A 24,975-nucleotide genomic window follows, 5' to 3' on the forward strand; every position below is an offset into this window, starting at 1 on the left:
AGTGAGGGGTTTAAGCAGGACACCAGTAAACATGTATTGGATTTGTGCATTCAGTGGTTTAGGCAACCTTGTGACAAGCAAGGGAAGGTTATAGCACACACACTTCATGGACTAATGACAGAATACCCCTGGCTTATAGACTCTTTACCCACTTTAACTAACAGTTATGTAGAGCAAATACTGAGTTGGGCTGCATTCTCTTTTTCTTCCAAAACCCATAAAATGATTACTGCTGATTCATTGGCCACAGGAGAGACTGCAGACACTAATTTCCATGCAAGCTATGATCCTGTTTCGCGGGTGGCGGCAGCCACGGACGGGCTGACCTCTGCACCCGTTCCTGTTCCGCGGGTGGGGGCAGCCACGGACGGGCTGACCTCTGCACCTGTACCTGTTCTGCGGGTGGGGGCAGCCAGGTCCAAGCCTTCACAGCAGTCTTCATTGTCATCTGCAGCGCCACGCAGCCAGTTTCCCAGTCTGCTTCCGCACAGCCAGGTTCCCAGTCTGCTTCCACGCAGCCAGGTTCCCAGCGAGTCTCAGCAGCTTCCACGCAGTCAGGTTCCCAGTCTCTCCCATCGGCTGCTGTAGAGCCTCTAGTCTCTCAGTCTGAGTTCCAGTCTGCTCCCCTGTCACCATCATCCTCACCACCATCTGACTCACCCGATCAATCCGCAAAGCAGCCCCAGTCGTCGGAGGAGATGGCTGCGCGCCCTGCAAAGCAGCCCCAGCCTGCGCATCCAGTGTCTGAGTGTCCCAAGGGTCCCTCTCAGCCAGAACCCGTGCTGGAGGATCCCGCTGAGACCGAGCGTCCCAAGGGTCCCACTCAGCCACAACCCGCGCTGGAGGATCCCGCTGAGCCCGAGCGTCCGGAGCGTCCCGCTAAGCCCGAGCGTCCGGAGCGTCCCGCTCAGCCCGAGCGTCCGGAGGGTCCCACTCAGTCCGAGCCTCCTGTCTCGTCTGTTCGTCGCTGCCGCCATTGGAAGCACGGTGCCTGTCTCGCCGCCGCCGCATGCCACGCGGTCGGCCTCCTGCTTTGTCTGCTCGTCGCTGCCGCCGCTGGGAGCACATTCGGCCTCCTGTTTCGTCTGTTCGCCGCTGCCGCTGGGAGCGCGATCGGCCTCCCCTCTCGTCTCGTCACCGCCGCTGGGAGCGTGGTCAGCCTCCTGCTTCGTCACTTCGCCACTGCCGCTGGGAGCGCGGTTGGCCTCCTGACGAACCTGGTGCTCCCTGGTCTGCGAGTTCTGCCCCTTGGCCTGGGCGGCCCCCTGAACATTATGGACTATTTTTCTGGCCTTGTGCTGTTTTTTGTTTGGGCCTTATGTTTTTGTTTTCCGTTCTTACCTTGGCCCTCCTATACTGCTTCATCCGTTTTCGCCTTCATCCCCTGGACTCTGTTTTGGACTGCTTTATCCGGCCTTGGGCTGCCACCTTGTGTTCTCGCTCTGTATTTTTGTTTTGTTTTGGACTTTATCCCTTCCCTGGCAGACCCCCTGAACTGTTTTTGACTTCTGTTTTGTCTCCCGGGTTTGGTTTGTTTCGGTCTGTGTGCTTTGGGTTTAGTTTATGTCTTGTACTTCCCTCCCATCTGTTTTCCATTTGTTCATTACCTTCTGTGTATTTAAGTCTTGTGTTTTCCATGCTTGTGGTGGCTTCATTAATGTTGATGGTAGATCTTGTCCACTGTCCGTCTCCCGTGTTCTATCACGTTAGTTCCAGTGAGTAAGTCTTGTCTGTTCCGCGTCTCTCCCCTGTCTGGTGTATTCCGGGAGAGCCCGTGTGTGTTTTTTTGTACATTGTGTAAATAAACGTGTCTGAGAGCACTACACCCATCCCAAGTCTGCATATTGGGGTCCTCCTTCCTGCCTGCACAGCGGCCTGCCGTGACACGTTCCTTCCATTGTTTCACGTAGTTCCTTGCTGTCTGTGGCTCTTCTCCAGTCTCCAGTTGGAATAGGAGGTCTACTGGCAGCAGCAGATACCGACCAAACAGCAGGAAGAAAGGTGAATAGCCAGTTGCGTCATGGCGTGTGCAATTATATGCATGTACCATCTGTGGGAGGTAATCCTTCCACCTTTCCTTCTGTTCTCAACTCCAACATCCCCCACATCATCATGTAGGTGTTTGAGGATGACCGATCTGAAACTTGTTGGCAAGACTAGCTGGCGCTTCTCTGTTGTTCTACGATACAGGATGCCATTCTCTATACTCAGTCTTGTCCACTCATGCATCATTTTCCTAACGGGACCTCTCACCTTCTTCATTTCAGGGGAGTACTTGACTTGACTCTTTCATTCCCAAAATGACACCGATTATGGGATCTGATCTTTGAGCTTGCCTTAGTTCAGCTAACTCGATGGGCGGACCCACCTCTTGGATGCCTGGTTCGCCCTGGCTGTGCTGTGCTAGAGTCAGAGCAGCGATCCAGGCTATATCCCCCCGCTCACCTGCTCCACAGCCTTCCCAGGTAGCGGCAACCGCTTCCCTCGGGAGCCCATTCGTACACTCCCCAATATATCTTTCGATATCAAGAGGCTTTTTCAACAGTGTATCTGCATCGATATTAACTCTACCAGGTTGATATTTTATGTCAAATCTAAAGTCGGACAGTTCTCCCACCCACCGGAAACCAACCGCATTCAATTTGGCGGTGCTCATAACACATGTTAAGGGATTATTGTCTGTGTAGATGGTAAAGTGCGGGGCGTAATAGAGATAATCCCTGAATTTCTTGCAAACAGCCCACTTGAGAGTGAGAAACTTGAGTTTGCCTGAGTGGAGTCGATAGTTTCTTTCCGCAGGTGTTAGCATTCTTGAACCATACCCTATTATTCTTAGCTTCCCACCCTGTCTCTGATAAAGGATGGCTCCAAGTCCGTCATTGGAGGCATCCGTGTGAAGCACAAAAGGGAGCTCAAAATCCAGATAAGCGAGGACAGGAGGGGCTGTCAACCTGTCAATCAGCTTACACAGAGCCTCCTGATGTTTCGCGGTCCACTCAACCGGAGTCTTTGAGGGTAATTGTCCACCCTTTCCCCTTTGTCCCTCCGTTCTTTTCTGGGGTTGCAAGAGCTCATCGATAGGTTTCGCTATCCTTGAAAAATCTTGGATGTAGGAACGATAATACCTCAAGAAGCCAGTAACCCTTCTTACATCCCCAACTGTCGCTGGTGTCCTATCTTTCAAGGCATACACAGCCTCAAGGTCTTTTGGATCAATTCGCACCCCCTCAGCTGAGACCAAACGTCCCACGTACCTTACTTCTCTCTTGAACAGGTTGCATTTTGCAGGTCGGAGTTTAACTCCATGTGCCTGCAAGGCTCTTAGGACTTTTCTCAGTCCTTCCACATGGTCCTCAAAAGTCTTCGCATAACACAGAATGTCATCCAGGTATGGAATACAGCATTCATCCCATAAGGGAGCCAGCATTTCTTCCATACTCCGCTGAAATGCTGCGGGTGCGTTGGTCAGCCCAAAGGGGATCTGCACTGACTTATAGAGATCCCAGGGGGTGATGAAGGCAGTCAGGTGGCGTGATCCCTCAGCTATGAAGCCCTGGTGATACGCCTTCCCCTGATCTAGCACAGAGAACCAACTATAACCCCCCAAAGTGTTAATGAGATCCTGAATTCGCAGTAAGGGGTGTCAGTCGGGCACAGTGTGCTGGTTCAAGAGGCGGTAATCTATACAAAGTCGAGGGGATCCATCCTTTTTCCGCACACACACGATGGTGCAGAATAAGGAGATCTAGACTTAACGATCCATCCCTTTGCCAGGAGGTCCTCAATATACTCCTTAACCTCCTTGTAAAGGGGTTTCGGGGTGGACGTATACGATTTCTGAATTGGGGTCGTTACCGTCAGGGTTATTGTCATTTCCAAGCTAGGAATGCACCCCATGTCATTCTCATCCTGTGCAAATGCCCCAGACTCCTCCCTCAGCATTTGCTTCACAACTCTCTGTTCATTCCCTGTTAGTTGGCTAATGTCAACAGGCGGATCCCATTCCTCTGCAACTTTATTCCCATTGCCCTTCTGAATGCTTGTGGACTCAAGGTGACCAACTCCCAAGGGTGCCTTTGGCAAACTGGTGGTTGGTAATTCGGTTTGCACAATCCCGGCAATCGATTCAACAGTCCCAAGAGCTACCCGACTGGTGAGCGTCACATCATGCTTGGTGTGATTCCCAATAGGGACCCTAATATACAGGACTTTTGCTTCATAAACTGTTAGGAGACTGTTGCCTACATCCAGCTGTTGCAACTGTGGGTTGCTCTCAGTTGGTTCAAAGAGTAGAAGAGGATTGGAAATGTCAAGTGCAGAAGGGACTTTACATTTAACGTACTTGACCTGGCCAGCTGGGATAACTACATCATGCAGTCCTACTGTGAGTACACTCTGACTACTTCTACAATCACTGGTAAGCTTGGTCTGGATGAAATTGACCAATGCGGTGGGTTTGTCATCCTGGAGGTTCATTGCACTCCGCAGGAGACTCACTAAGGTCGGCATATATATATATATATATATATATGTGTGTGTTAGTGTGTCCAATTAATTCTGAAAGTGGGGGCTCTCTATTACCTGCTAATTTCCATCAAGTAAAGACTGCACAATATAGGTGATTGCTCTATAAAGACCCAGAAACTAGAGATGCACCAATACATCACCCCAAACATCATTATCTGCCAGTATTGGCCATTTTGACTGAAATCAGCTTATCAGCAAATGAAATGACATTAGAGTGGGTAGTGAGTTCCCTGTTATCTCATATCAGTTGCACTGGACAAATGTTTAAAGATAATGTGATGATAGTGAAGACCCAGAAGACTGCAACAAGGACACAGAATATCTTTACCACCTCATGCCACAATGCATTGTATGTATTTGTTAGATTTTTACTTATTAAGCTCATTATTGTATTATACACTGCTCAAAAAAATAAAGGGAACACTCAAATAACACATCCTAGATCTGAATGAATGAAATATTCTCATTGAATACTTTGTTCTGTACAAAGTTGAATGTGCTGACAACAAAATCACACAAAAAGCATCAATGGAAATCAAATTTATTAACCAATGGAGGCCTAGATTTGGAGTCACACACAAAATTAAAGTGGAAAAACACACTACAGGCTGATCCAACTTTGATGTAATGTCCTTAAAACAAGTCAAAATGAGGCTCAGTATTGTGTGCGGCCTCCACATGCCTGTATGACCTCCCTAGAATGCCTGGGCATGCTCCTGATGAGGTGACGGATGGTCTCCTGAAGAAACTCCTCCCAGACCTGGACTAAAGCATACACCAACTCCTGGACAGTCTGTGGTGCAATGTGACGTTGGTGGATGGAGCAAGACATGATGTCCCAAATGTGCTCAATTGGATTCAGGTCTGGGGAACCAGCGGGCCAGTCCATAGCTTCAGTGCCTTCATCTTGCAGGAACTGCTGACACACTCCAGCCACATGAGGTCTAGCATTGTCCTGCATTAGGAGGAACCCAGGGCCAACCGCACCAGCATATGGTCTCACAAGGGATCCAAGGATCTCATCTTGGTACCTAATGGCAGTCATGCTACCTCTGGCGAGCACATGGAGGGCTGTGCGGCCCTCCAAAGAAATGCCACCCCACACCATTACTGACCCACTGTCAAACTGGTCATGCTGAAGGATGTGGCAGGCAGAAGATCGCTCTCCACGGCATCTCCAGACTCTGTCACATGTGCTCAGTGTGAACCTGCTTTCATCTGTGAAGAGCACAGGGCGCCAGTGAAGAAGAAGAAGAAGAAGAAACAGCCAGTGGCGAATTTACCAATCCTGGTGTCCTCTGGCAAATGCCAATCATCCTGCACAGTGTTGGGCTGTGAGCACAACCCCCATCTGTGGACGTCGGGCCCTCATACCATCCTCATGCAGTCGGTTTCTAACCGTTTGTGCAGACACATGTACATTTGTGGCCTGCTGGAGGTCATTTTGCAGGGCTCTGGCAGTGCTCCTCCTGTTCCTCCTTGCACAAAGGCGGAGGTAGCGGTCCTGCTGCTAGGTTGTTGCCCTCCTACAGCCTCCTCCACGTCTCCTGGTGTACTGGCCTGTCTCCTGGTCGCACCTCCAGCCTCTGGACACTGGACACTACGCTGACAGACACAGCAAACCACAGCTCGCAACCCACTTGTGTGGGTTGTAGAGTCCATCTCATGCTACCACGAGTGTGAAAACACGACCAACATTCAAAAGTGACCAAAACATCAGCCAGAAAGCAGGTCCCCACCTGCAGAACCACTGCTTTGTGTTTGAGTTTATTTATTTAGTAGGGACAATGCACATTAATAAACAATCCTGTAAATGTGCCAAAATTAGCCAAAAGGCTATTTTTCATCTGTTGTCCCTGGACAAACCATTGAGTGTGTCTTGCTAATTGCCAATAATTTCCACCTGTTGTCTATTCCATTTGCACAACAGCATGTGAAATTGATTGTCAATCAGTGTTGCTTCCTAAGTGGACAGTTTAATTTCACAGAAGTTTGATTTACTTGGAGTTATATTGTGTTGTTTAAGTGTTCCCTTTATTTTTTTGAGCAGTGTATTTAGATTTTTATTCAGTTTTTTTATACATATATTTAATTTTTGTGCAACTTTCATCTTAGAGATGTTTTGTTTTCCCATGTTGTATTTATTTAATTGAATCATTTTACTCTAAAATATTTTTGTTACCTTTCATCTTAAATAATCTTATCTTGCAGAAGCTAGGCAATAACACCACAGATCTGGGGTATGTCAGTCTGTGGTGTTTTTATGGTTCACAGGATTGCTTTGCATGACAATGGAGAGCACAGCTGATGTGTGCTGTTGTGATACAATCATTCACAATTAATCAAATTACCAAAATAGCTGATATAGCTACATGTGTGAAACTTGGGGACCCTAAAGGTCTGATTGGAATTATACTCAGTATACACACACAAAAACCACACACACAGATTTATATATATATATATATATATATATATATATATTTTTTTTTTTTTTTTTTTTTTTTTTTTTTTTTTTTTCATGTTGTTAAATTGTTTCTGTAAGCTAAAGTCACCACTATGAGTCCACCTGTACTGCTGCCAAAACAAATAAGAAACAAGGTAAATACATTTATGTATTTATGTAGTATCACAGCTGTCAAAATGCTGGCTGAGAGTCTATGTGCACCACACAGGTTTATATAAAGCTAACTCTCCAGCCCTTTGTTGTTGTTCTCACGCTAATATGCGAGATCCGTACAGCCGACTCGACTGCGCGGTCGCATTCCGCCCCGACTTCCCCTCTGCCAGCGGCCTGGTGGTTTGAGATGAGTAGAAGATGTCGGTTTCGGGGCTGAAGGCCGAACTGAAGTTTTTGGAGTCAATTTTTGACCCAAACCACGAACGATTCAGAATAATAGACTGGAAACCCGATGAACTGAGTTGCCAATTCAACGTAACGGGGGAGAAGCTGCTGATCATCCACTGCAACATCACGGTGAGTCCAGGCCAGCTCTGCGCACAAGCTAACCAAGCCTCTGACTATCGACTGAAATCAAATCGGTCCGCGCAAGGCGCCGTGTTTACAAATTAACTCCGAATAAAGTGTTGGCTTTCATTTACACACGGTGTTAAGCCATTAAAATCCGAGGAACCCGGTGGATTAAAGGGGACAACACACGTACGATGTTAGATTCAGTTTGAAAAATTATACAATAAAACGTCGATTAGTAACGACGCTGCGGTGGCTTTTGCTAGCTTGTTAACTGAAAGTAACATTAATGCTAGCTTGTTTTGTTTGCCAAAATAACTGCGTTACTGTTTAAAGTACTGCAGCGGCTAACTTTGTTACTTATGGGCTGTAACTAGTTTAATTTAAACTTAATTTAGTTCAGTCATACAAGGGCTTTCACTACACCGCGGCTGTTTTCAGGGAGTATTTCACTGAGTACGTGTGTTTAAACAGGTCCCGTACACGGCTTTAATTGACGTGAAATAGAAGCGGTTTAATGGAATGCTGTTCCACTGTGCTTTCTGCCTTTTTCAGTAAGTAGACCGATCCCTCTGACGAACTTACTGGCACATTTTAAAGCGGGTACGTTAGTGGCTCCTTTATCTCGACACTAAAACCTGCCTAAAGCGACACGACGCACGTATGAATGTGTTAAATGTATGTGACAATATTGCTTTTTTTTTTTGACGAGCTATGAACGTCAGCCGAGCGGAACGGTGTGTTTTAGTTACGCAGTTACTAAAATATATACAGTTTAAAAAAAAACGACGGGCCTGTTCATTGAACCGTTACATTAGTGATTAAAATCAAATTCAAGCTTGCTTAAAACAGACATTCTCAGCCATCACAGAAGGTAGATAAAGATAGGCGTAAGTTATCAACAGCCGAGGCGCTTTCTTTCTAATGGCACTTGTTTTGCTTGGTTCAGGTAAGCAGATGATGAATCTTTCCGACAGCCTGACCACATCCTCCTCCTCTCAGCAGAAGCACGCACACACAGTTGCACTTACTACTCATTTTGGGGACATGGAAGGGCATGTTGAAATGTTCTGAATACCTTGGCATATTGAGATTAAAGCTCACAGTCTGTGTCCCTTAGAGTCAACCCATCCTAGAGGTAAACCAGATTACACTCAGGTACATCACATTCCTCCTGTTTACAAGGAAAGATGTAAGTTAATTTTGGGTCCCATGTAGTGGATGTAGTGAAGTTTGACATCATTGGACCTAGTTTGAAGCAGGTCAGCAAGAAGAAATCCAAGCTATGGAATGATTTTTGGTATAGTGGCCTAGCTGTGTAAAGAGCCTATTATGGTTGCTGCATTATCATGTCATGAACAAACAGTAACGTGACCACAGCCCCACCAGCATTTATACCGGCACTGAGATCGCTGGTCCTCTCTGTGTCCTTTCCTTGAATGATGGGTGTCACCACTCAAAAACCTCCTCATCAGCGCTGGGTTGGAGTAGAAGAAGTTGAAACTGAAAGCAAAGAAATCCAAAAATCTCATCATTTTGAGCTGGTGCACCATCTTCCCTCTGTGTATGATTTGGGAATCTCTGTACAGCTGTACTGATATATCATTGAAATGGTGGCAAAAACTGACAGTCATACATTCATGTCTTCACCCTGGCTGAGCCACCAGCATAAGTTACAAAAATTGAGAGATGAAAACCAGACAAAATGACACCAAAGCGCAGTTTGCGGCATTACCGTTCACAAGGGTGACATTAGCGGATGTAATGGGCCTTTAAGCTGCAGTTTAGGACCCAGTTTTCTCCAGTTTAGTTTGCTTCAGAAAGATGAGACTTTTTGGAGAAAGCTTTGGAAAGAAGAAAAACAAAAAACCTCTGATTTATTTACTCCCAGTTCTATCCTCTTCTCTTCTGTACCAGCACTGGTGCAGAGGTTTTGTCTGACTGGCGACACCTATTGTTCAGGAGAAGAGTGACTGGACTGTGTTGACGTCACAACTTGTGACACAATCAACATATCGACCATGAAGTTGTCTTTAGGCTTAAGGCATTGATCATTGTCAACACAAACTGTGACGTCAACACAAACTGTGACGTCAACACAAACTGTGACGTCAACACAAACTGTGACGTCAACAACGTGCCCAGTGTTCCAACTAGGGATGTTCCTGGCGACTAATTTCTTAGTCAGCTAAACAAGTGGAAAAAATTAGACTAACCAACTAGTGTAAAACTAAGAAACACTCAGATATCAAATAAAATGTTATGCCTATTTAATAGACAATGTCATAAACTGCTTAAACAACGGCATTTGAAACCATTAATCATGTTTTTTTTCTACGATGAATTGCACTTTAAATGCTGCTTAACTGTGCGGCACCAAACATTGCATTATGAAAGCTGCATGTTATACTCCAAACAACGAAGAATAAAAACTTAAAATTAATTGATGTTAAATGTATGAAAATGCGTTACTGCAAACAATGTTCACAGATCATTGAATATGAGAAAATAACAGCTGAAAATTGAATAAATTGCATCTTAAAAGTGTGGCGCATTGTGCTGCGTATTATGTACGATGCTCGTTGTTCTACAATTTACCACACGCATCAAAACAATACAATACAATACAAACATCCATCCATTTTCTTCCGCTTATCCGGGGCCGGGTGGGCGGCATCCTGAGCAGTGGAGCCCAGACCTCCCTCTCCCCCAGCCACCTCCTCCAGCTTACCGATTCAGATTTCAGCTGCTACAACGTAATGGGACAACGTTGTTGCCGGCATTTATACCTGTACAGGTGCATTGCGTGTGTTAATTACCTTTCGGTCAGTGTCCCAGTGTTTTACATACGGTGTCGGCCAACAGAAACAGAAAATGCTGGCACTTTTTTCCCTTCCTGGGCCCTACTCTTTGCTGTAGTCAGTTTTTTTTTTTTTTTTTTTTTTAAAGACGCAAACACATTTGTCCCTCTAGTTTTTTTTCGCTTCTTTGTACAAATTTGGAGGAAGTAGCTGGAAATGCAGGAAAAGGTGGGTGTATCAGGAGTGCACTTCAGGTTACGTTATGGCATTTTTTTCTATGACTATGTAAGGGCTGCAGCTCCATAAGGGCTGCATAACATTTAGGTAAAACATTTACCAGCAGTGGGTTAATTAAAACCTTAATAATTAGGCTTACCCACTAGTACATCTGTACCGACTAGTAACAATAGTGGCGATTAGTCATCTAGTTGTAATCACGCACATCTCTAGTTTCAACATAACGTTTTTCCGCACTGGCCTTCCTGGCTGGTAGATCAGGCTTTTACCGGCCCACAAAAGGTAATATAATTACTTTATGTACTGATAGCCTCATCTATAATGGGGTTCTTGCCAGAAATTTATTTTTCTGTGTGAAACAAACAGCGGTGGATGGAGCAGCCACAGTTATCTTTTTTCACATTGCTGATCAGGTGGTTGATGAAGGACCTCCATGTTTTTCAGTAAAAGTTTTAACGGTGGTTACAGGAACAAGCGTTGCTGCTTTGGATGCTAGAAAAACATCTCCTTTCACTCCACCTGAGCTCACCATCTCAGTAATGGCTCCACTTCTTTGCACTTGTTGCGCATGTGCAGACAGACTGCACATAAAACAGCTGCTGTTGTGTTTTTGTTGAAAAACTGGGGGCTGCATGCGCTTAATCCTGTAATGCTCTGTATTCACAAGCATCCTCCTAAATACGTTTGTATTGCAGGTCTATTTTTAGTCACTAATCAGTGATTAAAGCATAAAAAATATTTCTGACAGAGCCCCCCGTTGCTGAGGAGAGGGTCCTTCTGGCACCGAACAATTGCTAGTGCTAATGGCAGCCCTCACTAGCAAACTGTGGTTATAGCGATTGGTTCTGGTGGTTACAGCTGAAGTAAAGAAAAAAAATAACAGCTGAAATTCTCTGCACAGCGAGCACAACACACACGTGCGCGCACACACAGAGCAGAGGGCAATGGAGGTGTGGAAAAAGTTGTTAGCGATGATCCACTCGTGTTAAAGTGTTAAATGACGGAAATCCATCGCAGTGACCAAGAGGATGAAATGCTCTGCTCACACTGAGACACCCAAGCTGCAGAGTTAAAACAAAGCATCGAAGCAACAAATTTGTGCCTTGTGACCTCTATCACTGATGACAAGCGAGCAGAGTTTCCCACTTGACGCATTATTTGAGCATTAATGTATTTTGAAGTGACATACAGAAAAGGCTGACAGATTTACTGTCAGGCTGAGAAGCCCAGCCATCGTTGCTAATCAGGAAAAAGGGGATAACAGGGAGTAACACCTAGTTGGTGCACGCTGTTGTTGCCCTCACAAACTTTGGTATTGTTTTGACAGCTTGTGAACGAACCCCTTGAAACTTTGAGAACTTTGAAAAACTAATCAAAATGCAAAACAAAAAACCCTCTCAGATCAATTTGCTTCCTGTGTCAACTTCTATTTCTGATGCAGATTGTTTTTTTTTCCTGAGTGGCAACACCTATTGTTGAGGAGAACATTTCAAGCCTGATGTGCCTCATGCCTCAGTATAAAAGGTTAAAGGGTTGTTCTGACATCTCAGTGCGGTGGCCATAAACCAGTGTTCCTCAAACTGTGTGACATGGCAGGTTGGGAGCAAATGACCTGGGAGAAAAGTCATGCGGAACAACATCGGATTAATTCTCACGGCATTTTTATTGCATGAAATATGTATTTGATACAATAGAAAAACAGAACTTAGTATTTGGTACAGAAACCATTGTTTGCAATTACAGAGGTCAGATGTTTCCTGTAGTTCTTGACCAAGTTTGCACACACTGCAGCAGGGATTTTGGCCCACTCCTTCATATAGATCTTCTCCAGATCTTCCAGGTTTCGGGGCTGTTGCTGGGCAACATTGTGTTTCAGCTCCCTCCAAAGATTTTCTATTGGGTTCAGGTCTGGAGACTGGCTAGGCCACTCCAGGACCTTGAAATGCTTCTTATAGAGCCACTCATTAGTTGCCCTGGCTGGGTGTTTTGGGTCATTGTCATGTGGAAAGACTTAGCCACGACCCATCTTCATTGCTCTTACATCCTGTCCCCTTTGCAAAAAAGCACCCCCAAAGTACGATGTTTCCACCCCCATGCTTCACATCTGGGATGGTGTTCTTGGGGTTGTACTTATCCTTCTTCTTCCAAACAGCGAGTGGAGTTGAGACCAAAATAGGACCCCCCCCCCCCCCCCCCCCCCCCCCTCCCCCATGTAGTTCTGGGTTGATTCCTGACCTTTCTCAGAATCATCCTTACCCCACGAGGTGAGATCTTGCACGGAGCCCCAGACCAAGGAAGACTGACAGTCATCTTGTCTTTCTTCAATTTTCTAATAATTGCACCAACAGTTGTTGCCTTCTCACCAAGCTGCTTGCCTATTGTCCTATAGCCCAGAGGTCCCCAACCCCCGGACACTAGGCTGGTACTGGGCCATGGGTCATTTGGTACCAGGCCGCACTTAAAGAATAAATAACTTAGATTATTTCTGTTTTACTTATTATCTGAGTCTGAACGATGTTTTATTTTGAAAAATGGGCGGATTCTCTCCATTACATCTGTCTATGACTTCCTTTTGATGTGTCGAGACGCTTGTCTCGGTCACGTGATATGTCACTGCTAAAATTAAACCCAAAAGCTAGCAAAAATGAGTTGCAGAGAAACAAGCTCAGGGCTCACACTGATTTAGCATTGTGGTGAGTTGTATTTTTCATGCACTTTATACAGCAAAAATCGCCGAAGTCAAAGGTGCACAAGTCAAATTTTCACTCTAGTCGCATGTAGGGCTGCAACTAACGACTATTTTGATAGTCGATTAGGCATCGATTATTGAAATGATTAGTCGACTAATCGGATTATGAATCACATAATTATGAAATGGCACTTATTTAGCTATCAGCTTTTACATTTAGCATAAGGTTATTTAAAATGTGGTAGTAAACACAGAAGATGGATACTTCGTTCAAAAATTTTAATTAGGTTTGCTGCTGATATAAATTTAACGGTCCATTTTTCCAACCATTAAAAAATATATAGTACTTTTTCTTCCCTGTAAAAACAAAGTTGAGACAGTTTCACCAGTAGCCACCATGACTAAACATGCTGCTGAATGCTATCCGGGCTTTAAGTCTGATGTCATTTCCGGGTCCAAATGCTCCTAAATAAACAGCAATGACATAACCAATGACTGATCACTATTAAAGATGATTGTAACAAACCTTATAAGCTGCAGCCATTTCCGCTTCTCTTTCTCATCGGTAAAATCACAGCTGAGTGTGTTTCTTTTCGAGTCAGATCGGTTAAAACAACCAGGGACACAGCATTGCAGCATATTGATCATGTGACAGTTTGGACCCAGAAATGTAATTCTGTCATCCGTTAACAACCGGATTGCGCATGCGTGAAGGGCGCCAGAGATAGACGGACAGGAAGACATCTCACTCGGTTAAAAATCATCAGTAATAAAAACGACTGTTATCGACAATTAAATTCATCATCAACTATTTTTACTGTCGATTATTGTCGACAATGTCGACTAATCGTTGCAGCCCTAGTCGCATGGCATCTGCAGGTCCTGATTGTTCCTAACGTTAATTCCAACAAAATCATCACCTAAATCAGTTGGATTTTTGCCTACGTTGGATGAAAAATCTGGTCATTTACATTTCCAATTATCATTTCCAGTGATCGCATAAGTTGGAAGAGTTAAGCATTAAAGCCCTCCTCTGCTCCCGTTCCGCCCACTTTGCATGCATTGGCTCGCACAAGTAAATCCAGAGATGAAGTAGAAGCAATTGCAGTGAAATTTGATATTAGACCTCAAACTGGGCCATTTGAATCCAACTTAGGCGATTTCTACTGTATTTGTGTATCTTATTTTGAAGGCATGTTTGACGGTACCATGGCATCCAGAGAGCGTTGTGGGCAGAGAGGATATTCGTGTTGTGGCACGATGTTACGAGGACGCTGCTGATAGAGTTGTGTACGAATACACAGTGGATTCACATCTATTAGAAAATATCACACTTTTGATTATGGTCGTATCATTTATTTTGATGTATTTATCTGCCACGCCTTAAAGGCCGGTCCGTGGAAATATTATCTAACACTAAACCGGTCTGTGGCTCAAAAAAGGTTGGGGACCACTGCTGTAGCCCACCCAGCCTTGTGCAGGTCGATAATTTTGTCCTTGGTGTTCTTAGACAGCTTTTTGGTCTTGGGCATGGTGGAGAATTTGGAGTGTGATTGTGTGGACAGGTGTCTTTTTATACATGCAATGAGTTCAAATGGGTGCAATTAATACAGGTAATTAGTACAGAATAGGAGGGCGTCTTAAAGAAAAATTAACAGGTGTGCGGGTTGGTAGGTGACCAAATACTTATTTTATGCTATAAAATCCAAATTAATGATTGAAAAATCATACAATGTGATTTTTCTGGATAATTTTATTCATTTTTTTAAGATTCTGTCTCAGTTGAAGTGTACCTACGATTAAAAATTACAGACCCCTCCATTCTTTGTAGGTGAGAAAAATTGCAAAATTGGCAGTGTATCAAATATTTATTTTCTCCACTGTACGTTAGCACAATGACTAGCAAAACTCTCCACTGTCACCATCTGTTGTGTATGCTGGAACACCCGCCCACAACCCATCTTTAGTGTTCTGGCTGACAGGAGGTGGTTCTCATCCAAGATTTTACGGAACATGGCCCTGTCCAATGTCCCCTCAATGCAGTGAAGTCATCCTGTACCCTTAGCAGAACAACAGCCCCAAAGCAAAATGTTTCCACCTCCATGTTTAACTGTGGTGATGGTGTTCTTTGGGTCATAGTCAGCATTTCTCTCCCTCTAAACACGGTGGGTCAAGTTGATGCCAGAGTTCAATTTTTGGTGTCATCTGACCACAGCACTTTCTCCCAATCCTTCTCTGAATCATTCAAACCTCTTTTCCACTAGTACCTACTCAGCACGACGTGATTTGACACGGTTTTGTGTGTTTTCAGTTACAATTGTGTAACACCTCAGTGATGGGTGGAGTCAATATAGCAACGTGGGCAGAAGTCTCTTGACGTAATTTGTATGCAGCTCAACCATTTTCCTCACTGCCGTGTTTTAAAAAATGGTGCATTTGATTCTGATGAAGGAGTCGCTCTCATGACTCATCTAGTGATGACACTCCCTGGTCAATTGGTGACATGCTGTTTGTTGATGTAACATTTTCGGATTGCTTGGAACCCTGGTTGAGTGGGTACTAAAGTACCTGGTACCAAGTACTAGCACCTAATGGAAAACGCTACGAGTTGAGCTGTGTAGGTGCTAATGGAAACGTGGCATAAGATGTTCATTGGCAAACTTAAGATGGGCCTGTACATTTGCCTTCTTGAGCAGGGGGACTTTGCAGGTGCTGCAAGATTTCAATCTGTGATGGTATAGTGTGTTGCCAATGGTGTTCTTGGTAACTGTGGTCCCAACTGCCTTCAGATCATTAACAAATTCCTTCTGTGTAGTTTTAAGCTCCCACCTTTCTTATCCTTACCCCATGAGGCAAGATCTTGCATTCAGCTCCAGTCTAAGGGCAACTGATGGTCATTTTATATTTCTTCCTTTTCCAAATAATACCACCAGTAGTTGCCCCCTTCTCACCAAGCTTCTTGCTTATGGTCTTGTAACCCTCTTTCAGGTCTAAAGTTGTGTCCCTCACATCCTTTAACACTTAGGCCTTGCCCATGATGGTGAAAGAAATAGATTCTATGGACAGGTGTGCTTTATATACATAACGAGTTGAGATTAGGAGTCTCTGTAATTGATCTGATTGATTTTTGTAATCTGTGTGCCGCATGGGCACACAGCCTCTCTGTAAGAGCCAGAATTCCAGCTGGGCTCTCGGGAATCAAATGCTTATTTTATTCAATGACATGCGACTCAATTTATAACTGTTTTTTTTTTTTTTGTTGTTGTTTTTTTTCCTGGAGTTTTGGTTGATATTCTGGTTGAAACCATTAATTTCTTTGAAAGTTAGCAAACTTACAAATACAGCAGGGGATCAAATAATTATTTCTGCCACTGTACATGTAAGCCCATCATGTAAAAGTGACAGATTTAGACAGGTATGTTTCACTTTTCAGACCCAGAAGTTACATGCACCATTTACTGGCTATAGTTTCAACACTCACCTATGGTCATGAGGTCTGGGCGGTGACTGAAAGAACAAGGTCACAGATACAAATGGTTGAAATAGTGGTTTCCATCATATGATAGCTGGGCTCAGCGTTGGAGACTAGGTGAGGACCTCAGATATCCAGTGGGAGCACAAATTGGAGGTTTTCTCGGTGCCCCCAACTGGGAGGAGACACCGGGCCAGACTTAGAACTCGCTGAGATTATTTATCCCGTGTAGACCGCGACGGATCAGAGATCTTCCAGTAGTCACTGGGGTAAAAATTTCTCTGGAATATCATGTTAAGGATTTCTGCTTCTGTGGCCTGACCTTGGATAAGCTGGAGAAATTGGATGGATGAATTGATAGGTCTTCTGTTACTGAGACAAACGTACTGCTACACTTGATTGCTAGAGTAGTAATACAGGAGTTAATGTACAGGAAGTGTCTTTCAAACACAAAGGTGTGTTTTCCACAGTTCTCTTCAGAAAGTCTTACATTTTCCAGTTGTTGCAGCTCAGATTTTGATAATCTGAGAGTTACCGTCATTTTTTTTTTTTTTACTTATTTGCTCTATAAAATATCTAAAAATAATGTATGGATTTCTTTAAAGTCCAGCACAGCTTCCCAGAGTTCAAGGTCAGACCAAAAATGTATGTGAAGATGTATAACAGCACAAATATCATGACATTTAGTTAGTAAAGATATAAAATAGCAACAGGAACATGGAAATTGTTGACATTTTGTTTGAAAGATCAGTTTATCAGCTGAACTATAACATGGAGATGACTGAGAAGTTGAAAGGCATCTCACTAACACTACAGTCTGTTGCTGATGGAGGCATTATAATTACCAGTTTACTAGTATTTGACTTATAAAGAGCATTCACGTCAGCATCCAAGTCATGGCTACAATTAGATGTCCAGCTTACACAGTGTGGTTTACAGTTTGTAGCACAATATGTTTTAACTCTTTCCCACGGCAGATGAGTTATCTAACATTTTTAAGTTGTAAATACTAGAATGTTTTTCATCTCTAGCACATGCATGTATCAGCCACCCACTTAGATCCCATTTTAAAGCCTTGAGTTTGGCTTTTTGGCTGTCACCATCTTTGTTGTTTGAAACCAGACATTACAGTTGAGGGGTGAATGTGACTCAGTTCTCCAGCATGATTACTCACAGACTTTGGAAAAACAGTGGATTTATTAACCTTTAAAACAAGAAGAAACTTGAATTTTAATGATCATTATCTGAAAAAATACAAAAATGAATCTATCAGTTTGAACACAAGTAATCCTGCCATAGCCTGATGAGGAGTGAATTTAGACTTTATGCAAAAGCAAAGGTAAAGAAATGTGCTGGCAGGGGAAAAGACAAGGATCATTACAAAACAGAATGGTCACACTAATCATTTTGTTCCAATTTATATTGCTTTATTAATCACTGGAAACCCAAATTGTAATTAAAATGTGATTAATTGCCCAGCCCTACCCTAAGTAATACCCTGCTATATAGTCCATTTTACTCCACCCCCACCCCGATATCTTTACCTTTTTGAAAAACAATATCAAAAATGAAGCAGAAAGTAACTATCCATATCCAGTCATCTCTTCTTTGTGTAGTATTTTCTTCTTTTGGTGTCTTCACATTACCAATACATTATATAGTAGTGCTGATAGGTTTTTAATCATTTGAATGCATTTGCTGCTTTGCACAGCTGAATTTTTACTCATGGTTTTAAAATCTGTATTAAGACTTAATTGAAGTGTCAGAGGAGCACTTAGCCATTTGTCTCGTGTGCTCTCATGTGCTCTCGCTGCTCTCGCTGCTCTCACTCTTCAGTTAGCAGAAGGCTGGTTTTGTTCAGTGGGTGGCTGTGTGGGCTAAGGCTTTTGTTTGTAAGTCACTTGTAACTCTGAAAGGAACTTTTAACACTTTATGTTAATAAGATTTCTAACCCTGGGTGACATTTTTGTTCCTTAAAAGCAGTAGTGTTGGAATGCAGTTTATAGACAGTAAATCCATTAACACTCCAGCATGACCGGCTAAATTCCCATGTGTTAATGTTGCTTCTGTTGCAGGAATCTTATCCCTCAACGCCACCAATATGGTTTGTCGACTCTGATGATCCCAGTCTGGCCGAAGTCTTGGAGCGCCTAGAGGATGTGAGGAAAGGCAACACGTTGGTACGATGGGTGACATGGATCCTACTTCGCAGTGGGCAAACTAGTGGATGCTTTGATCCTTTTTTTTTTTTTTTTTTTTTTTTTTTTTTTTAAGTATTTTTATTGACTGTTTATCCTCTCAATGTTTCTTACAGCTTCTTCAGCAGTTGAAGCGCCTTATTTGTGATCTCTGTCGGCTTTACAACCTGCCACAACATCCTGATGTAGAAATGCTGGACCAGCCTCTACCTGCTGGCCCGATCACCCAAGACAGAAAAGTAAGCACAGTAAATCAGAGTAAAGCTCTTTTGTTGAATTTACAGTAGGCACTCACTGTTCTTCAATTTCCAACCTGTCTCCTCTTTACAGCACGGACTATCAGATGAGGTGACATCTGAAGAGGAAGAAGAGGATGAAATGGGAGAGGTGTCTAAATAGGTTTATGCCACCAATAGCATATTCATCTATTTGTTTAATATCTTTTTTTTTTCTGAAAAAAATATATGTTCTGCCAGCAGGATATTGATTTGGACCAAGACCTGGACCATTACGAAATGAAAGAAGAGGAGCCGGTGGATGGAAAAAAGTCAGAAGATGAAGGGATAGAAAAAGAAAATCTGGCCATCTTGGAGAAAATCCGTAAAAGTCAAAGACAAGATCACTTGAATGTAAGACCTCCCTCTGTCAGGCTGGGTGGTTAATCAAACCTTAATCTCAGTTATGAACAGTTACTCCTTTGTGTTAATTTTCACTACAAAATAACCCAAATAATTATAATTATTTTATTTGTTTTGGGGTGGGATTTTTTTTTTTTTTTTTTTTTTTTTTTTTTTGGGCCATAATCGAGCAAACTTGTATTGAGTTTAGTGACAGTCATAAAGGGAAGAAATTGGGATGCGTCTGCCTGTACGTTCTCAAACGGCCAGTTAAATATCAACATCCACTACTCAGTGCAAAAATGTGGAGAGTCCAGGAAAATTGTGCAGAACCTGAAGACCTCTGGTATGCTTCCTGTTTGTCCAGTTGTTTACCCGTCAGTTGTGGTTTATGTTGCAGGGTGCAGTCTCTGGCTCAGTGCAAGCCTCAGACCGCCTAATGAAGGAACTCAGGGAGATCTACAGGTCACAGAGTTATAAGACAGGTGAATACAATGAGCCATTTTTCAGTGGCTTGTATTGCTATTGCACCTTTCAGAAATTTGAAGTTAAGCTGTGTGTGTGTGTGTGTGTGTGTGTGTCTCATTTTACAGGTATTTATTCAGTCGAACTAGTCAATGACAGCCTTTATGAATGGCATGTCAAGTTAAGGACGTAAGTTCTTTTTAAAAACATTTTTTTAAATTATTCTATTTATATTTCCAACTTTGAAAATATTGTTTTTATTTGAGCTGTTGCTGTTGTTTGTTACAGGGTAGACCCAGATAGTCCATTGCATAGTGACTTGCAGGTCTTAAAAGAAAAGGAAGGAGTGGATTACATTCTGCTCAATTTTTCTTATAAAGTGAGTTTCGTGGAAATGCTTGTCAGCGGCTTTTTAAAGTACGCAATTGTATCAAGTCTTTTTTTTTTTTTCTTTTTCTTTCTTCCCTGTGACAGGATAATTTTCCCTTTGACCCACCTTTTGTACGGGTTGTCTCACCTGTGCTCTCTGGAGGGTAAGTGTACATTAGCCTTCCCAGCCCAGTTTACATACATCATCATACACGCATGCTGTGTTATGCCTAGCACATGCTTTGTGGTTTGCTTGACTGACTTCAAATGGTCCTTTCTATTAAAAAATATACATCCCTCTGTTTAGAATAAATGATGTAAATTCCTGTTTTGTAGTAGCCAAAACATTGAACACAAGCATTTAAAAATGGCTTAAATAAAGTAGCTTAATAAAATGATATAGAATATGAAATGGCTCAATAAGGTAAAAACTGCACAAAAGCTTGATTTTTGGCAGAAAAATAAAGTAACATAAGACAAAAAGGTTGAACATCGTGTTAAGTGCAGGGCTGAAATAACAATTATCAGAGAACACATGATTGCCTGCTACACACGTTGTAGTGTAAACAAGTATGGTATGACATATGAAGATTTACTGTCTGTCTGTGGCAGCAGATATGAATCAGTTACAATTAAAAGTAAGGATAAACCATTGCCATACACTTTACGTTAAAGGCTGCTGATAATTTTAGCAAGTAAAGGCATAGACTAGAAATTAACTTACTGGCGCATCTGAAATTTCTATTCAAAACACCCACCCCACCCCCCCCCCCCCCACCCCCCCAGTTATGTTCTAGGAGGAGGAGCCTTGTGCATGGAACTTCTCACAAAACAGGTATGTAAATGAGATTCATGCATCATGTGCATTTTTTTTAAAAAACTAATAAAGCCCAGGAACTGGATTCATTTGTGTTTGTGTTTTCAGGGCTGGAGCAGTGCCTATTCCATAGAATCTGTCATTATGCAGATAAATGCAACCTTGGTTAAAGGAAAAGCCAGGGTGCAGTTCGGAGCCAATAAGGTAACAGATTGCCTAATGTGCTAATGAATTGGTATGATTTAAAACAAAGGTTGTTTCAGTAGTAAAAATAAATAAAAGGCATGGTTCATGCTGCACAGCAAACTATTTCTGCGCATTAATGTGTTTTGTTTTATTGTGTTGTTTTTTTTGTCTTTCAGAACCAGTACAATCTTGCCAGAGCACAACAGTCATACAAATCCCTGGTTCAGATTCATGAAAAGAACGGTAAGGAAAGAGTTGTGAATGATTGAGGCTCAGTAAACACACAGTGGTTGTTGTTGGGGTCTCAATACATGGATACATGCAGTCTGTATAAACAAGGAGGCTCTTCTCAGAGAGACTGAAAGGAAAAAAAACAAACAAAACAATGTTATTACAGGACAAAAAATACAGTAATAATGAAAATTCATACTCATCCTACAATTTTCTATACCAGTGATTCCCAAAGTGTGGGCTGGGGGCCCCCTGGTGGGCTGCAAAGGTACTGCAGGTGGGCAACAGTAACACAAATTCAGTTTGAAATTACTCACAAACATGTACAGTTACATATTTATGTAAATCTGTCCATTTATATAAGAAGGGAATTGAAACTACTAATAGGAGGTGGTTAGTTTGTGATATTATTCTGACCTAAATTTACTGCTCTTGTATTGAAATTTGTGTCCCAGTGGCAAGTGGGTCACACATTGGCATTAGCACTTTACATATGACTGGGTAGCATTAGCAATTTATGGCCAACAGCCTGTATTGTTTGTTTTTTTTGAAAAAGCATTTCATAGAAATACATCACTTTCTCTTGTATTTTGATTAGACTGAAGATTTCAGTTTGGGTGGATTTTCATGTATGATATGCACTAGTAGTGAGTACCACACAGCTTCATAAATAACAATGCTCCTTTTTCTGTTCTTCCAGGCTGGTACACACCACCTAAAGAGGATGGATAAGGAGCTACTACCACTATGCACTGGGAACATGTCTTTGAGTCATCTTGCTTTCTTTGGAATATTTTCCCTGTCTGACTTACTGGGAATAAATCACCATTCTCACGGAAACCATCTTGTTGGCTCATTTGACAAGTATTCCCATCACCCTGCTCCAGGAAAGACTTTATTCCGCTCTCACGTTGCTTCTCCCCCTCAGTGTTTTAGTGAGGAGGATGATGTGAGGTTATCACTAGTTTTGTTTTCTAAATATGCTCATTTGTTTTTGAAAACAAAGAACTTTTCTCCCTTGAAATTTGGGGAAATGCTTTTTTTCTTCAGCGGCTTTGACAAAGCGGGCTTCACAGTCCATTTACCCCTCGTTAAATGGGAATTTTAAAAGAAGATTGATACACAAGCGGCACCTCATCACAACTGCTTTTGTTTTTCTTTTTTTTCCTTTTTATTTGTTTTTGTTTTTTTAAATTAACTGGTACATAAATGCAAACATTGTTCTAGAAATGTTATTTGGCAGTTGTTTTTATTATTTGAGTATCCTAGACAACAAATGATACAATTTTGTAAGTTTATCTTAAAATTGAGAATACCTACTACTCATTGTCCTTTTTGCTCTTGCTTTTTTTATGATGTGTGAAGAATATCCGCTCAAGCAGAATCAGAACGCTGCAGTGTTGTTGGTCAGTTATTGCTCAACAAATCAACCTGCAGTTAAATAGAAAATAAGGCCAATGGATGTGAAATATATCAGAATCTCCATATTTGTGTATCTTATAGTGGGAGGATACATAAGATACAAGTTCACCAATGGGGCTCCTGTTGCCTTATTTTTGTTAAAGGCCCTGCACGTGCTTTTTTTTTTTTTTTTTTTTTTTTTAATTTTATTTTAAATTTTATTTTTATTTTTAATTTAAATGATTATAGCTGTAGAGGTTGATTGCTAGCTGGATGCTGATAGTGAAGCCCTCTGTGTGTAAAGTTAACAGCATGTTGTACAGAAGCCCCCTTCTCAACTGCTGCTGTTAAAAACTAGATGGATTTGATTGCAGTCACTTTATTAAGCAGAACTGCTGAAGGGGGGCTTTGAGGAAATAAATTGAGGTTTTCTAGATGTTTATTAGTTATTCCCCTTTTTTTTCTTTTTTTTTTTTTCCTTTTAAGCAAATTCGTCATATCATCCTCATCAATTTTTATGCCCCCCCCACCCCCCCCACCCATTTAAAAATGCTGCCCTGTCACTCGACATGACTTGCAGCTAAATGTGCGTCACCTGTCAGGCTTCCTCTGCTACCACAATATCCCACAGGTGTGTTTCAGTGTTGTGTTTGGAAAAGATGATTTGTGTGATTATTAAACTACATTTGAACTTTGACCATGCAATATACTGTAGTACACCGAGAGTACTGCTGTTCCCCCAAATTACAGGACACACACTGTATCAATCTTTTGGCTCTTTTGCAGTTTATTTGTTAACACTGTCTGCAAAAGTATGTTTGAATGGCAACTCAGGTAACAAACAATACTTAGGAGGGGGATCTGTATATGTACACGTTGAGCTGCGGGTGACTTTCTGGGTTGAATTTAGTGCTCTGTTCCAGCAATGTTTTGGCTAATTTGCCCACTGATCTGACATCTGAAACAGGAAACTAAATGAGCTTTAAAACACGGGTCACATGTTTTTGTAATAAAAGCAATTTGCAGAGAGAGCTGGATTGCAAGGAGCATGTTGACCACTGCGTGTGATGGCTCTCGCTGTTTTGTTTTTAACTTCAAACTACTCATGTGAGATTTTAGTGTGTGATCTTAAGTTTCCCAGGTTTTTTTTTTTTTTTTTTTTTTTTTTTTTTTTTTTAAATGTTCCCTGGGAGGTGACTATTTTCTGATCAAAATTTTGTTGTCACAGGTGTGATGTAGATGAAGGTGGGGGCATTATCAATTTTATCAGAACACTTCCTCACCAGTGATGGGCCTGTTATCATCAGGTGTAGAGAAAAGTTGCACCATCTGTTACAGAGCCTTTGTCCATGTGTGTGAATTCCCCCCTCTGAAATGCAGAAACTCTGGACGTCATAGATATTAGGAGATGATTCGAGTTTTGACGGTCATGCCGTGGTAATCGGGTGCTTCTCTAACTGGACTGTGTGTCAAAGATTCATTTATCTTATTTCATTTTCTGGCACCAACAATTCTGGCTCTGTTGGCTCATTTTGGGTTTATTTTTATTTTTCCTTTTTCCATTTGAAGAAATTTTGACCGTGTACAGTAATTTGTAAACTTGCATCAAGTTTATGAATAAAGAATTTTAAGATTATTACTGGTATTCCTGTGTATTATTGGAGTTGTGAAATTCCAAACTTAATGCCTCCCATGTTGGATTTTATTAGGTATTATTCAGTAGCAGATACTGTTTATTTATGATACATTAGCCTCAATTTTTGTACAAAAAGTGAAATTTGTTATGATTTAAAAGCAGAAATTTAACAACTGCTAAAATCTATTGCAAATTATGATGCAAAGCACTCCATCCTTGTTATATATAGTATTAAATTTGCTGATTAGGTGGTACAGTTTTTGTAATGTGTATGTGCTTATATATAATATAATAATAAATGACTACATGTCAAATGATCACATTTCAGAAGATGCAGTAATCAGTAGTGATGTTAAAA

At 42.1% G+C, this 24,975-nt stretch overlaps 1 protein-coding gene across 2 annotated transcripts; it reads left to right on the plus strand.

Moving 5' to 3' along the window:
- Nucleotides 1-7,223: 7,223 nt before the first annotated feature.
- On the plus strand, nucleotides 7,224-24,142 carry LOC115782111 (ubiquitin-conjugating enzyme E2 Q2-like). Of its 2 annotated transcripts, none has more exons than XM_030732131.1 (13): nucleotides 7,224-7,504; nucleotides 18,773-18,877; nucleotides 19,012-19,134; nucleotides 19,226-19,282; nucleotides 19,372-19,524; nucleotides 19,913-19,997; nucleotides 20,106-20,166; nucleotides 20,266-20,356; nucleotides 20,452-20,510; nucleotides 21,133-21,181; nucleotides 21,272-21,367; nucleotides 21,526-21,592; nucleotides 22,281-24,142. In XM_030732131.1, exons 1-13 carry the CDS (start codon nucleotides 7,346-7,348, stop codon nucleotides 22,310-22,312), a joined length of 1,137 nt encoding a protein of 378 aa, XP_030587991.1. In that variant the 5' UTR covers nucleotides 7,224-7,345; the 3' UTR covers nucleotides 22,313-24,142. The 2 variants fall into 2 exon arrangements, with proteins under 2 accessions (XP_030587991.1, XP_030587992.1); XM_030732132.1 differs by having other exon boundaries at nucleotides 19,375-19,524.
- Nucleotides 24,143-24,975: the final 833 nt, after the last annotated feature.

The sequence above is a fragment of the Archocentrus centrarchus genome, chromosome 6 (genome assembly GCF_007364275.1).
Source record: "Archocentrus centrarchus isolate MPI-CPG fArcCen1 chromosome 6, fArcCen1, whole genome shotgun sequence".
Taxonomy (NCBI): domain Eukaryota; kingdom Metazoa; phylum Chordata; class Actinopteri; order Cichliformes; family Cichlidae; genus Archocentrus; species Archocentrus centrarchus.

What these genes read in the sequence shown, in the direction of transcription:
- LOC115782111 (XM_030732131.1), top strand. Translation starts at nt 7,346, where the DNA reads ATGTCGGTTTCGGGGCTGAAGGCCGAACTGAAGTTTTTGGAGTCAATT. An exon ending in GTCACAGAGTTATAAGACAG is followed by an intron (nt 19,998 to 20,105) that starts GTGAATACAATG and finishes CTCATTTTACAG; the next exon opens with GTATTTATTCAGTCGAACTA. An exon ending in TCAGATTCATGAAAAGAACG is followed by an intron (nt 21,593 to 22,280) that starts GTAAGGAAAGAG and finishes CTGTTCTTCCAG; the next exon opens with GCTGGTACACACCACCTAAA.